Below are 15,748 nucleotides of genomic sequence, written 5' to 3'. Positions count from 1 at the left end.
TTACAACATTTTCTGTTCTTTTTCAAAGCATTTTAAACAGTTAGTTTATATTTATGTGTATTATATAAAATACAACACTTCTATTCCGTATCAGTTTCTAAATATTGTTAGAAGTACCGTCAAAATTTTGTGGTGCAGATCCTTGATAACTATATTTTTAAAAGGTCACAAACAAGAGAAAATCTACAGATGCTGGAAATCTAATCAACACACAAAAAATGCTGGGGTAACTCCCGACCAGGCAGCATCTATGGGAAAGAGTAAATAGTCGACGTTTCGGGCCGAGATCCGCCACCGATGCTGCCCGGCAAATTGCGTTACTCCAGTATTCCGTGGTCTGAAATCGAGGTTAATGGGGCGGAAGTGTGCACAGGGTGACGACATCGGCGGGGCGGAAGGGGCAAGGAGCCGTTTTGAAAAGGCGCCTTAATCAGACGGAGTTTAGGTACCGAACGGGTGTTGGACTGTAGGAGCTATGGGAGTATCGGATGATGCGAACAAGACGCTGTTCATTGGAAACTTGGATGCGAAAGTAACGGAGGAGCTTCTGTTCGAACTGTTCCTCCAGGTGAGTGAATGAGGGAGGGTTGTGGGGGGTAGTAACGGCCTGTCGAGGCCTGTAGCTTCTCGGGCGCCCGCTTGGGTCATTCGGCCGCGTCGTCTGTTCTCCCTGGGCTCTGATACGTAGGGACGGTCTAACTCAATGTATCTTGAGGTAATTTTTTTTCCCTTGCCCCTGTTTAAACTACATTATTTGGAGTATCCGCCTTTACCTTGTGGTGCGGCCGATTTACCTGATGCTTAGTTTAAATTATGACGAAACTCTCGTAAAAGTTCCCATATAATCAACAGTAGGCGTCCTGGCAGAGTTATTGTCCCGCTGGCGGGTTTTGTTTTTTTTTTCGCACTACAAGAGTTCTAAGGCAGACTTTATTCTCTGTAAATGTATTTGCACAGATTTCAGCCACACGGATTTCAAACCTCATTTTAATCCGTCCGCTTCTGTTGAAGTACAGTTCCGCCCCCGCAGGCGTTTTTTGAACGATCCTGTTGAGAATGTACCACTCAGATTCGTTTCTCTTTCCCAGGCTGGTCCGCTTCAGGCAGTAAAAATCCCCAAAGATAAGGATGGGAAGTCAAAGCAGTTCGCATTCGTGCATTTTAAACACGAGGAGTCGGTCCATTATGGAAAGGATTTGCTGAATGGAATCCCGCTATTTGGCAGGGCTATCAAAATTCAGTTCAGATCAGGTAAACGTCAACTTAATGGTGAATCGAAATATTTGCTTGGTGTTGGAGATGCTCAGTAAACAGTTAAAGTGGTCAACAGTGCTGCGAGAGTTAAAAGTGCATTTTTAAAGTTTTGGAACTTAATTAGCAAAATTACAGGTTTTAAGTAGGAACACAAAATCAAATGGAATTGGACAATGAGGATTGTTATTTGGAGAGTAACAGTAATGCCTGAGATAGGTAATTTTTTTTGGATGATTGAAAAGGGGCAGGAAATGAGGATCATCAAGTGTAACTGGGAATAAAATCATTTCCTGAGGACATGTAGAATTCTTTATGATTCAGGGGAAAATTATCTGAGCCTGGAATGCTGCAAGTCTCTAATGTTGAGAGGCTGTTCATTAAATGTTATATTCAGCTGTGTTGAAGCATTGTGGAAACTGCAGTGTAGATTATGATGATCCATTGCATGCAGCTACTGATAAAGGGATGCCTCCTGGAGGAAGGGGGAATGTAAGTAGAGCACACCTCAGATTTCCCCATATTTTCACATTTAAATCTGGAGCTTGATCTTTCTAAGATTCCAGTTGTTATAAGTGGGAAAGATAATTTACTTCATGCATTCCCTCCTTGTGCTGTGGCATTGTCTATGTCAGCCATTCTCAATGGGGGCCCTGGCACATTTGAAGGGGGTCACTGACTGAAAATTGTGAGAAGGGGAGCCCCAAGTGTTTATGAGGGCCCTGGTAATTGAACCGATGAAATACCCAAGCAGCAACCTTCATTGGAGTCAATAGTTTCCTTCCTATTTATAATATCTGTCCAACACACCATTTGAATTCAGTGCACCTGGTAAATTCATTGCTTAAGCTCCTCCCCCACAGCCTCACTTCAGAGTCAGTCGCAAATCAGACTGCTCCGGGTCAACATAATTCAATCAAGGGTTCTCGCATTCATTATCGCCATACTTCATTCTCCGAAGATCAGTGTGTTTTGCTAGGCTTTTTGCAGGCCTCCTCCCGCCTGCCTGGAACCTGAGAAGAGCTCCTAAAGGGGCCGACTACTTTTTAATCTTATTGCTGTCAACTGATCTGGTTTTAAAGGTGAAACAGATTGTACTTGTATGATAATGGAAGTATTTTTAAATATAGACTGCTTGTGTCACCAAGTTACAATACATAAAGATTTTCAAATCTCTTTGCACCTTCTTGTAGAGTGCTGGTTAATTAGAATATAAATGGGTAAAATTGGTTTATTGGGGCATGTACTGAAGTACAGTGAAAAATTTGCCTTGCGTTCAATTTGGAATGCAAATAGGAATTTGAATTTAAAGTGGGGGGTTATAAGGGAGGCAGGGTTTAAGGCAAACCCTATTTTGGGCCAAAGGGCCTGTAATGTGCTGTATTGTTCTATGTTCTATTCTCTCCATACAAATCAAATCATTATGTCAGTGCACTTTCTCTGTGCTGTAACAGTGAGGTCACAAAGGGATAACTTGGGAAACTTGTACTGGTTTTATGACAGCAGGATAGAAACTGTCCTTTGGCCTGGTACTTCCTGTTACACTGCTGGCGTTGAAGGCAGAGTTGAAAGTCCACCATCTGTGATGGTGTTCAGGGCTGCTTTCATCGTGTCAGAGGCTCGGTTTTCACTACTGTCAGTCATGCAAATCCTGATTGGAGACTAGGAATACTGATGCACTCAGATGTAGAAGGATTCTTCGTTGCTGTTTCTGTAACAATCTTGTTTTACCAGTCAGGGTAGTTAGCTCTGAGCTGAACCCCTGAACCTGGAGGACCTGTGGACCACTCCTGTCTACCCTTTGACCTGTTTAGCAAAGGTGATCCTACCAAGAGCCCTTTCTCCAGCCATTGTAGCTCTTGGGGACATTGAGGCCCAACAAGGCTGGGATCCTCTTGCAGGCCTTGAGTCTGGTGGTATGTGTTTTCAGGGTTTTGTATCTTCCTCCATATGGGAGGAGGGAGAAGTTGGATTATTGATTATGTTGGCTGCTTCACAGAGATGGTGAGGAGTGTAGATGGTGTCTATGAAGGGGAAGCTAGTTTCAATGATGTGCTGAGCTGTGCCCATAACTCCTTGCAGACTTGACAAAACTGTTATACTATGATGCATCTGGAACAGTCCCTTTAACCCATGAAGCCTATACCATACACAATGTTGAATTAAACTAAATCTCTTCTACCGCCACATCATCCATATCTCTGCATATTAACTTTGTCTTTCTAAAAGCCTTTTAAATGTTGCTATTGTTTACATCACCCACTAGCTCAGGCAGCTTGTTCCACTCGTTATAAAATCATATACTAACTTTACATTTCTGTTGCCTTTTAATGCGTGTATTTGATATCTCTACACTCAGGGGAAAGGATTCTGAATGGCTACCCTATATATAGCACCTATAAAAAGTATTTACCCCCCCCCCCGGAGGTTTCCTTGTTTTACTGATTTACAACATTGAGTCACAGTGGATTTAATTTGGCTTTTTTTGACACTGATCAACAGAAAAAGACACTTTTGTGTCAGTGAAAACAGATCTCTACAAAGTGATCTAAATTGCAAATATAGAGCACAATAATTGTTTTAAGTATTCACCCCCTTCAAGTCGATGGTAGATGCACAGAAGCATAGAAAACATACAGCACAGTACAGACCCTTTGGCCCACAATGCTGTGCCAAACATGTACCTTAAAAGTTATGTAGGGTTACCCATAGCCCTCTATTTTCTAAGCTCAATGTACCTGTCCAGGTGTCTCTTAAAAGATAGTAGTAGTGAGGTTGGGGGATGGCATTAAACAGGAAATTAGAAATGCGTGTAATAAAGGAACAGTAGTTATAATGGGTGACTTCAATCTACATATAGATTGGGTGAACCAAATTGGTAAGGGTGCTGAGGAAGAGAATTTCTTGGAATGTATGCGGGATGGTTTTCTGAACCAACATGTTGAGGAACCAACTAGAGAGCAGGCCATTCTAGATTGGGTATTGAGCAATGAGGAAGGGTTAGTTAGCAATCTTGTCATGCGAGGCCCCTTGGGTAAGAGTGACCATAATATGGTGGAATTCTTCATTAAGATGGAGAGTGACATAGTTAATTCAGAAACAAAGGTTCTGAGCTTAAAGAAGGGTAACTTTGAAGGTATGAGACGTGAATTAGCTAAGATAGACTGGCAAATGATACTTAAAGGGTTGACGGTGGATATGCAATGGCAAGCATTTCAAGATCGCATGGATGAACTACAACAATTGTTCATCCCAGTTTGGCAAAAGAATAAACCAGGGAAGGTAGTGCACCCGTGGCTGACACGGGAAATTAGGGATGGTATCTAGTCCAAAGAAGAAACATATAAATTAGCCAAAAAAAGCGGCACACCTGAGGACTGGGAGAAATTCAGAGACCAACAGAGGAGGACAAAGGCCTTAATTAGGAAAGGGAAAAAAGATTTTGAGAGAAAGCTGGCAGGGAACATAAAAACTGACTGTAAAAGCTTTTATAGATACGTGAAAAGAAAAAGATTGGTCAAGACAAATGTAGGTTCTTTACAGTCAGAAACAGGTGAATTGATCATAGGGAACAAAGACATGGCAGACCAATTGAATAACTGCTTTGGTTCTGTCTTCACTAAGGAGGACATAAATAATCTTCCAGAAATAGTAAGGGACTGAAGGTCCAGTGAGTTGGAGGAACTGAGGGAGATACATGTTAGTAGGGAAGTGGTGTTAGGTAAATTGAAGGGATTAAAGGCAGATAAATCCCCAGGGCCAGATGGTCTGCATCCCAGAGTGCTTAAGGAAGTAGCCCAAGAAATGGTGGATGCATTAGTGATAATTTTTTCAAACCTCCTTAGATTCTGGATTCGTTCCTGAGGATTGGAGGGTGGCTAATGTAACCCCACTTTTTAAAAAAGGAGAGAGAGAAAAACCGTGGAATTGGAGACCGGTGAGTCTGACATCGGTGTTGGGGAAAATGTTAGTCGGTTATCAAAGATGTGATAACAGCACATTTGGAAAGAGGTGAAATCATCAGACAAAGTCAGCCATGGATTTGTGAGAGGAAAATCATGTTTGACGAATCTTATAGAATTTTTTTGAAGATGTAACTAGTAGAGTGGATAGGGGAGAGCCAGTGGATGTGGTATATTTGGATTTTCAAAAGGCTTTTGACAAGGTCCCACACAGGAGATTAGTGTGCAAACTTAAAGCACATGGTATTGGGGGTATGGTATTGATGTAGATAGAGAATTGGTTGGCAGACAGGAAGCAAAGAGTGGGAGTAAATGGGACCTTTTCAGAATGGCAGGCAGTGACAAGCAAGGCTCAGTGCTGGGGTACAGCAAGGCTCAGTGCTGGGACCCCAGTTGTTTACAATATATATTAATGATTTAGACAAGGGAATTAAATGCAGCATCTCCAAGTTTGCGGATGACACGAATCTGGGCAGCAGTGTTAGCTGTGAGGAGGATGCTAAGAGGATGCAGGGTGACTTGGATAGGTTAGGTGAGTGGGCAAATTCATGGCAGATTCAATTTAATGTGGATAAATGTGAGGTTATCCACTTTGGTTGCAAGAACAGGAAAACAGATTATTATCTGAATGGTGGCGGATTAGGAAAAGGGGAGATGCAACGAGATCTGGGTGTCATTGTACACCAGAAACGTATAAAATTCTAAAGGGTTTGGACAGGCTAGATGCAGGAAGATTGTTTCTGATGTTGGGTAAGTCCAGAACGAGGGGTCACAGTTTTAAGGATAAAGGGGAAGCCTTTTAGGACCAAGATGAGGAGAAACTTCTTCACACAGGGAGTGGTGAATCTGTGGAATTCTCTGCCACAGGAAACAGTTGAGGCTGGTTCATTGGCTATATTTAAGAGGAAGTTAGATATGGCCCTTGTGGCTAAAGGGACCAGGGGGTATGGAGAGAAAGCAGGTACAGAGTTCTGAGTTGGATGATCAGCCATGATCATACTGAATGGTGGTGCAGGCTCGAAGGGCCGAACGGCCTACCCCTGCACCTATTTGCTATGTTTCTATAATATCATACCTGCCTCCATCACCGTTGCTGGCAGCCCATTCCGCGCACTCACAACTTTTTTTTAAAGAAAAAAAAACACTCGCTAACTTACTCCTGACATCTCCTCTGTACCTACTTCCAAGCACCTTAAAACTGTACCCTCATGTTAACCATTTCAGCCCTGGGAAAAGTCTCTGACTATCCACACGATCAATGCCTCTCATCATCTTTTATACCTCTATCAGGTCACTTTTCATCCTCCGTCGCTCCAAGGAAAAAAGGGTGAGTTCACTCAACCTATACATAAGGCATGCTCCCCAATCCAAGCAACATCCTTGTAAATCTCCTCTGCACCCTTTTGAGAGTTTCCATATTCTCCATAGCTTTGGCAGCAATTACAAACTTAAGTCTATGTGGATGAGTCTCTATGTCAGCTTTGTGCATCTGGACACTGCAATTTCCCCCCATGCTTTACAAAACTGCTCAAGCTCTGTCAGATTGCATGGGGACCGTGAGTGAACAACCCTTTTCAAGTCCAGCCACGCATTCTCAATTGAATTGCAGTCTGGACTCTGACTTGGCCACTTCAGGACATTAACTTTGTTGTTTCTAAGCCATTCCTGTGTAGCTTTGGCTTTGTTTTGGGTCATTGTCTTGCTGGAAAATAAATCTTCTCCCAAGTTGCAGTTCACTTGCAGACTGCATCAGGGTTTCCTCGTGTTTTGCTGCATTCATTTCACCCCCTCCATTCACGAGCCTTCCAGGGCCTGCTGCAGTGAAGCATCTGATGATATACAGTGTTTGGCTTGCACCAGACAGCACTTGATCTGATGGCAAAAAAAAAACTCAATTTTGGTTTCATCAGAGCGTCGAACCTTCCAGCTGACTTCAGTGTCTCCCACGTGCCTTCTGGCAAACTCTAGCCGAGATTTCATGTGAGTTTGTTTTTCAACAGTGGCTTTCTCTTTGCCACTCTCCCATAAAGCTGTGACTGGAGATGCACTTGGACAGTAATCTCTCCCATCTCAGACATTGAAGCTTGTAACTCCTCCAGAGTTATCATAGGTCATTTGGTGGCCTTTTGCAATAGTTCCCTTTTTACATGGACACTCAGTTTTGGAGGACTGCCTGCTCTAGGCAGATTTACGTCTGTGCCATATTTTTCCGTTTCTTGATTGACTTAATTGTACTCCAAGGGATATTCAGTGACATGTAAATTTTCTTGTATCCATCTCCTGGCTTGTACTTTTCAATAACCTTTTTGTGGAGTTGCTTGGAGTGTTCTTTTGACTTCATGATGTAATTTTTGCCAGGATACTGACCAGAGTTGGACCTTCCAGACATGTGCTGCTGGAGCACCAGTAGACCTGAAAGACAGTTCTCTGTGATTTTTTTGATTTCTAGCTGAAGTGAAGATGCTACTTCTGTTTATAGAAAAGAGTGCATTGATTTTTTAAAAAAAATAGAAATGACCATGTGTTGTTTCTGCACAGGAAAACAAATTGTGGTAGTTTTAAATGTGTAAAGCAGGAATGTTAAATTTGCATTGTTTATACTTGAAATGGAAATTTGTCAACAAACCTTTGTTCCCTTCATAGGTAGTTCTCATGAATCTCGGGAAGGCCTGTCTCAGAATTCAACTGCTTCTCTGAGTCCCTACCAGACTAACCAGTTCAATAACAATAGGTAAAAACTTTGATAATTATTTTGATTTTTAAAATTTTAGTCTACATGTTGCTACTTTTTTAAAATTGCAAGACCGGCCAATTTCAGTATGTTCTGTGACTTAAATGTTGTCAGAAATAAGATTATTGAATAGTCATGGTTTCAGATCTAAAATTCAAAATAAATTACAGAAGTTTTTGTCAATGATTTTTAAAATTTGTCCAAATTACATAACTAGTTACTATATAGGACAAGTCTGTTCCCTGCATTGGACTTGGAGTGGGGTTCAGTTAGGAGTTAGAAAGTGATTCTAAATTTTAAATTCTAAATTCCAAATCAGTGATTTGGTCACAGAACTCATTAAATACCAAGTTTCATCCTCCACCATTCATGTATGGTCTTGTCAGGAAATACGTTGTGTATTTTGGACTGTTCATTTTCAATGTGAAATGGGCTCTGTTTCTGACTTGATCATTTACTTGTGTAAGACCTTTTGCTTTGCATTTGTTAAGGAGATGCAAGGAATGCTTTTGGTTCAAAACAAAAACTAGTTGCACTCGGCAGAGAAGGAACTATTTGAATGTGGTTGTGGAATTCAGTTCACCAATCATTGTTGTGTTGGTCTGGTTTGACTTCAACAGCTTTGAGATGCCTGCTACTTTTTATTCCATATTCATATTTTCCCTTTCTCTATTCCTCCCATTCTAACTTCTAACAGGTTGGATCGGTCAGCAGATAATAGAGGACCTCAGATGTTTGCAACTCCGCAATTGGTTCAGAGGTCATTTTCTACACCTGATAATCTTCAAAGACAGGTCATGGTAAGAGAAGTGGGTGTTTATGGCAAAAGTATGTTTTCATCCTAAGTTTCTTGGAATAAATTTTCATTTATAGAATAGTTTTAAAATTAGATTTGAGAGTGGCATAGTGCCTTGAGGAATTGAAGTGGTCGGTAATAGATGGTAGAGATGAGAGCAAGAGTTCTGTCTTGATGACAGAACATCCTTGTCTGTATCAGTGGGATTGTGGTGGAGATGGGTAACCACCAAGTCCTGGCTATGAACACTACCAATGATTTGTCCTTATTCAACTATACAGCCACTAACACCAAGAAAGCACAACAGTGCCTTACTTCCTCAGAAGATTAAGATAATTTGGTATGTCTTTCATGACTATTACCAATTTTTATAGATGTATCTTTTAAAAGCATCTTATCTGGATCCATCCGTTTGGTTTGGTGACTTTTTTTCTGCCTAAGACTGAAAGAAATTGCAGTTATGAATGCAACAGCTCATCCAGCCTTCCCTGCGTTGACTGCCAATGATTCCTGTTGCCTCTGACAAGGCAGCCAAGATATTCAAGGGCCCTTTCAATTCCGTTCTCTTTTCTCATCCCTTCCATTGGCCAGAAGATGCAGAAGCTTGAGAACACATACCACCAAACTCAGACAGGTTCTATATGACAGTTGTCAGACTTTTGAACTGACTTCTTGTATGTGAAAATATAAACTCTTGATATCCCTGTTGAGGCCATTTCTCTATCTGTGTTGCACTTTCTTCGTAACTCCCAACACTTTTCTGTATACCCTGTTGTCGGCAACATACAACTCCCCTTCTACATTAGCCTGTCTGACTCTCAATTCAGCAATTACCCATTTCTGACCATTTTACAGGCACTGCACATGTTAAGTACCGCTCACACCACCATAAGTTAATTTGATACAACTGTCATTGGCAACAATGAGGAAGAAGCAACTTCTCATGTTCTCAACTCCTGTTCTCAGATTTATTAGTCTACTTATTTACTTTATTGTTAATTACTTATTGTCACCAAACAATTGATACTAGAGCGTACAATCATCACAGCGATATTTGATTCTGCACTCCCTGAAGTACAAATCCAAGTAAATATAATAATTTAAATTATAAATCAAAATTAGAAAAGGGAAAGTAAGGTAGTGCAAGTCAGGTCCGGATATTTGGAAGGTACGGCCCAGACCCGGGTCAAGATCTGTTCAGCAGTCTTATCACAGTTGGAAAGAAGTTGTTCCCAAATCTGGCCATACGAATCTTCAAGCTCCTGAACCTTCTCCCGGAGGGAAGAGGGACAAAAAGTGTGTTGGCTGGGTGGGTCGTGTGCTTGATTATCCTGGCAGTTCTGCTCCGACAGCGTGCGGTGTAAAGTGAGCCCAAGGATGGAAGATTGGTTTGTGTGATGTGCTGGGCTGTGTTCACAATCTTCTGCAGCCCTTCTGGTCTTGGACAGGACAACTTCCATACCAGGTTGTGATGCACCCTAGAGGAATGCTTTCTATGGTGCATCTATAAAAATTGGTGAGGGTTTTAGGGGACAGGCCAAATTTCTTCAGCTTTCTCAGGAAGTAAAGGTGCTAAATTATTACTACTAAATTTGCACAGTTTGTCTCTTTTTTTTTGCACATTGGTTGCTTGTCAGTATTTGTGTATAGTTTCTCGTTGATTCTATTGCATCTTCTTTGTTCTACTGTGAATGCCTGCCAGAGAATGACTCTCAGTTGTACATGGTGACGTATGTGTGCTTTGATAATAACTTTAAACTCTGGTGTGTGAAAGAAACATAGTGCAGGGAAATGATTTAGTAAACTTGCCGCTATATATACAGCGGCATGCAGAAGTTTGGGCACCCCTGGTCAAAATTTCTGTTACTGTGAATAGCTAAGTGAGAAAAAGATGAACTGATTTCCAAAAGGCATAAAGTTAAAGATGACACATTCTTACTGTAGGTATTTTTAGTATTTCTAGATTAACTTTCTGTTCCCTTTTGGGACTCTGCTTTTTTAAATGTTTTTTTGAAATTATTTAGTAGATGTTTTGCTGTTCGATTTCTTTTTTTTGGAAGGGAATTACAGTTTTTTTTTACATTTTAAGATGTTGTCCTGCTTTCTTCTTCCCATAAGACCTTATTTTCCTGCTGCATTATTTTCAATTGTTTATGCGTGAAAATAAACAACATGAACTGGTGCTTGTTTTCTCTTTTTTTCTGAAATGCTAGTATCTTAGTACTCTGTTCCATGATTTAACCTTTTCTAATAAAAAATAGTGGTAGTTTTTTTTGCTTTGATAATTTTTGTCATTTTTTAGATTATGGGTAGCTTTTCTTTAAAAACTATCTTTTGGGTTGCCATCAGGAGAGATGAGGGTAGAATTAGCTTTGGCTTATCTCTTGGCCAATCTCTGGCTTTTTTCTGGGTCTTTTTGGCTGGGGGGAGGGGGTTTCTTTCTTTTTAGACTAGATTTTTTCACTTGGGCTAATTCGAAACTACTAAAATGTCCGATATGTCGTAACTTCCGGTTCCTCTTTGAACCTTTTTTCCTCTTCCGAGTTCCTGAGTTTGTATTCTGGTTAACCCTTTACGCACCACATTACTGCTTTTATTATGATGGATAAGCTTATTAATTTTGTTTCGTGGATACAAATGATTTAAACCATCCGATTAAACGGAAAAAAATTTTCAAGGTATTCTGCAGAATGAGTGCCCATATTATTTTTGCACAAGAAACTCGTGAGGAAAGAGGATAATCAGCGTGTTTTTTTTTGAGGTTTTGGAAAGGACAACAATAACATTCAAATTCCCAGGCTAAAGTAAAAGGCATTTCTATTTTTATAGATTGTCTATTTCATTTGTTCATTACGAAACAATTTCGGATTCGAATGGTAGATTTTTGGTAATTACTGGCCTACTCTGTAATAAAACAAGTGGTTATGGTTAATGTTTATGCTCTGATTATTGATTATCCTGAATTTTTAAACACTTATTCACACCCCTTCCTAGTTTAAATGACTATATGTTGATAGTGGGAGGAGATAATTCTATTTTAACTTCATTGTCCACTGGACTTGTTTCCAAAATGCATCAGGCTTGTTTAAATGCTCCTTTGAACCTTTTGAATAGAACATTTTGGCCGCAATGAGTAAAGGTATGTTTGGAGAAAAAAGGGTGCAGAATTTCATGTAAAGAACCCCTCTCCAACTGTTAAGTACGGGGGTGGATCGATCATGCTTTGGGCTTGTGTTGAAGCCAATGGCATGGGGAACATTTCACTGGTAGAGGGAAGAATGAATTCAATTAAATACCAGCAAATTCTGAAAGCAAACATCACACCATCTGTTTTTTTTAAAAAAAAGCCAAAGATGAAAAGAGGATGGCTTCTGCAACAGGATAATGATCCTAAGCACATTTCAAAATCCACAATGGGCTACCTCAAGGGGCACAAGCTGAAGGTTTTGCCATGGCCTTCACAGTCCCCCGACCTAAATATCATTGAGAATCTGTGGATAGACCTCAAAAGAGCAGTGCATGCAAGACAGCCTAAGAATCTCATAGAACTAGAAGCCTTTTGCAAGGAAGAATGGGCGAAAATCCCCCAAACAAGAATTGAAAGACTCTTTGCTGGCTACAGAAAGCATTTACAAGCTGTGATACTTGCCAAAGGGGGTGTTACTAAGTACTGACCATGCAGAGTGCCCAAACTTTTGCTTCAGGCCTTTTTTTGTTACTTCGAAACTGTAAAAGATGGAAATAAAAGTTTTCTTGCTTAAAATGGTAAAGAAATGTGTCATTGAATTCCAAAAGGCATAAAGTTAGTTCATCTTTTACTCGCTTAGCTATTCACAGTAGAAGAAATTTTGACAAGGGTTGCCCAAACTTTGTGTGTGTGAATTGGGATAGTTCCTTTTCCCCTATTTTGCTGGGATTCTATATTTGGAATAATGTTGTGACAAAAGACTTTTTTTTTCCCCTTTGTTTGTGTCTTGGTTTTACCAGTTAACTTCATTGCTACTCTTCCTCCAGAGTGTTGGATTTTGTTTTTGATATCAGTTTCCTTTTGGATTTTAAGTTTGAATTCATTGTTCTTTGTCTTTAAGCACATTACTATTTGGTGATAAGAAAACTTGATTTCTCTCTTGCTTTTTTAAATTCCATTTAGATTAAATGTCTTGCCAATTCACCTGTCAGTGGAATGGATTTCAATTTCTTTAGATTAGTTGAAGACCTGCTTTATTGTCTCTTAATGTTGGATGTTGCATGTTTTAAACTGTTCTGATTTTGCTTTCAGGTAAACAATATGTGGCGGGAGCATGCAAGGGGAGGGCAGCAGAATTACAATCCTTCATTGCAACACCCAAGCACCAACAACCGTTCCACACTGCAACCACCAAGTCGAGGAACGCCTTCTCACCTGCAAATGTCATCTCAGAATTTTGGCAACTCTGCGCAGCCACGGTCATCCAGTGCAAGTTTGCATACTATGAGGCATTCAGAAAAGCCATCTGGCACCCAAAGGCAACAATCATATAGTTCCTATCAGTCAGACAACGGTCATTACAGCCGAGATCCTTGCTTCCAGAATCATAATCCAGACTGGCACTACAGGGGAAACCGTGAATCTGACTACCAACAAGACCAAGCCTCTCATCACAGCAGAAATTGGGAGCATGAGTACAAGGCTAAGAGAGAGTACCCCAGAGGTGTAAGACGTCGAAGCAATTGGTAATAAACTGGCATTGTGGTAGTTAACTTGATTCATTCCCCCCCCCGTTAGAATTTGACAAAATTGTTTTAAGAAAATAAAATGAAAATTTTTCTCCATATGCAAATTGTGATGCCTGTACAAAAGTTAAAATGAGTTTGTCTATATTAGTCATTACCCTGTAATGTTCATATGATTAAGTTCCTTTATTTATATTAATATTCATTTTCTATTAGTACCCGTCTTTGCCTCAGTAGTACTTGTAAGTTTCCCGTGTTCAGCACGGTTTTTTTTCCGATGAGTAGGAAGGAGTTGTGTAAGATTTGCCTGATTTCCACTCTCATTAGGCAGTGCTTGATATGCCGCTATTGGGATTTCCAAATTTCCAGTTTTTCAAAGAAAGTACGTACAACATCAAATAACTTGTGTATAATTTGGATCTTGCTCATATTGCATGTGAATAGAAACTTGATGGTGATGCAAATGCAGTAGTTTTCAGTACAAATGTAAAGAATAGCACTGTATTTTTATATTGATTGTATAAATCAACATTGTGCTCTTCCATTTTACCTTATAATATTTCTGAGTAGCAGTGCCCAATTGAGAATCTTGAATGAATCGGGTGCTCATCTTGTCTCCTGTCACTCAGGATGTCACTCTTCTTCCAATGTGTGGGTATTGTTTTAAAATGGGGGTTCCCAGCTTTTTTTTTGAAACCAGTATGAGGTTTTTAAGCTGTGGGTCACTACTATTAACCATGGAGTCTGTGGACCCCAGCTTGGGAACTGCTGTTTTAAGCGAAACTTTTATTGCTTGTAGTGCACATTAGAGCTTTCAGCCATTTGAATTGATTTCCAACGTATTATTAATTTACTAATTTCAAAGGGTTTGCGCACAGTAGCATGACCAGTACTTGATGGATTAGAACCTAACATGCTGCTGTCATTCTGCAAAAAGAACTTATTTCAAAATGTAAATTAAGAAAAACACATCTGTGTATTTGGCTGAGAAGGACCTTATTTTAAAGGATCAACCCTTGAGTGTGAACAACCTAATTATTTAACGATCAACAAGTGAAGACTTGTAAACAAGTTTAAACAATTTAAATTTAAACAAGTTTGCCTTTGTCAGTTGTTTTACGTTGGCAGGTAGCTTGTTCCTAAATAGAATCTAGAATTTGGGAGACAAGTAACAGCTAAATTTATCTTGTCCTGTTTCAAAACTTGATAGTTAACATCACATAGTTACTGTGTGACATTGCTTCCTGTACTTAAAGAAGGCAATGGAATAACACCTGTTCTTGTATTGTTGTTTCTGTTTTCCTTCCAAGTTGCTTAATTTTCCGATATGTATTGAGATAATTGGGGGCTGTTTAATCTCCCTTTACTACCTTGAAAAGTAGATGTTTAGAGTAGGAATGTGGAGAGTGCAGGTAAATTAATAATTACTAGGCATATTTCCTATTCAGTATTTTTAAACACTACCGAGTTAAATGTTTTGAGTCTTTTTCCTCTAAAACTGAGCTCTCCTAACTGAAATTTGTTTTGTACCAATTTTTAGGTGCATATGAGCAACAGATTGTATTTTTGGTGTTATAGTCTTTTATAACTTAAACGAAACAATTCTTTTGAAAATTTTTTAAAGTCTCCTCTTGGGAAAGGGGAAAATACAGAACATGTGATTTTTCAAAAGGACTAGAAATGTTTCCAGTGAAGTGTTGGCTGTTTTACCGTTTAAAGCAATGTTTTTGTAAAAATAAAATGCACAAAAATATGCATATTTAATTGTTCTAATTTTTCTTTTCATTGATGTGTGATGGTGACCTATGGAAGAGACTGGAATAAGAACCAAGAATTTTTAAGTACTAAATATTTGTACCTGTTTAAAATGAGTTACCTGTTGTACAATTTTATTCTCATTTTAAATGTGCAATATTTTAGAATGTTTTGTGTGGTCTGATTTAGTTCTGGAACTTTGGTATATCTTTTTACACTTGATGACAATATGCAGTAATGTCAATTGCCATTGTTAATATACCAGATAAAGCTATATTCAAAATCTATTTTCTGTTTGTTTGTTATCTCACAATCTATTAGTGTAAATTTCAAATAAGTTTTTGGGCTGAACAGATAGTTGAAGTTTAATATCTAGGGAATAAGGTCTTACAGAAAACTTGTTCCAAGGGGTTTGCATTATCTGGTTCACCATTTTCAGTAGTATAGATTCATAATTTAATTAAAGACCAAGTTTATCAAATCAATTTGTGGATGGTGAAGTCATACAGAGGGGTATTGAATTTCAGTGCATTATCCAAA

General features: G+C 39.4%; 1 protein-coding gene across 1 annotated transcript; it reads left to right on the top strand.

Annotated features, from left to right (window-relative positions):
* Positions 1-71: 71 nt before the first annotated feature.
* On the top strand, positions 72-15,484 carry rbm7 (RNA binding motif protein 7). The gene is made up of 5 exons (XM_059957062.1): positions 72-568; positions 1,089-1,251; positions 7,857-7,944; positions 8,642-8,744; positions 13,020-15,484. Exons 1-5 carry the CDS (start codon positions 476-478, stop codon positions 13,455-13,457), a joined length of 885 nt encoding a protein of 294 aa, XP_059813045.1. The 5' UTR covers positions 72-475; the 3' UTR covers positions 13,458-15,484.
* Positions 15,485-15,748: the final 264 nt, after the last annotated feature.

The sequence above is a fragment of the Hypanus sabinus genome, chromosome X2, assembly GCF_030144855.1.
Source record: "Hypanus sabinus isolate sHypSab1 chromosome X2, sHypSab1.hap1, whole genome shotgun sequence".
Taxonomy (NCBI): Eukaryota; Metazoa; Chordata; class Chondrichthyes; order Myliobatiformes; family Dasyatidae; genus Hypanus; species Hypanus sabinus.
Note: the sequence above shows the minus strand (reverse complement) of the source record. Positions and strands in the feature narration are given on the sequence as shown.

Coding starts and splice junctions, on each gene's coding strand:
- rbm7 (XM_059957062.1), top strand. CDS start 476: ATGGGAGTATCGGATGATGCGAACAAGACGCTGTTCATTGGAAACTTG. Junction 7,945..8,641: donor AACCAGTTCAATAACAATAG/GTAAAAACTTTG, acceptor AACTTCTAACAG/GTTGGATCGGTCAGCAGATA. Junction 8,745..13,019: donor ATCTTCAAAGACAGGTCATG/GTAAGAGAAGTG, acceptor TTTTGCTTTCAG/GTAAACAATATGTGGCGGGA.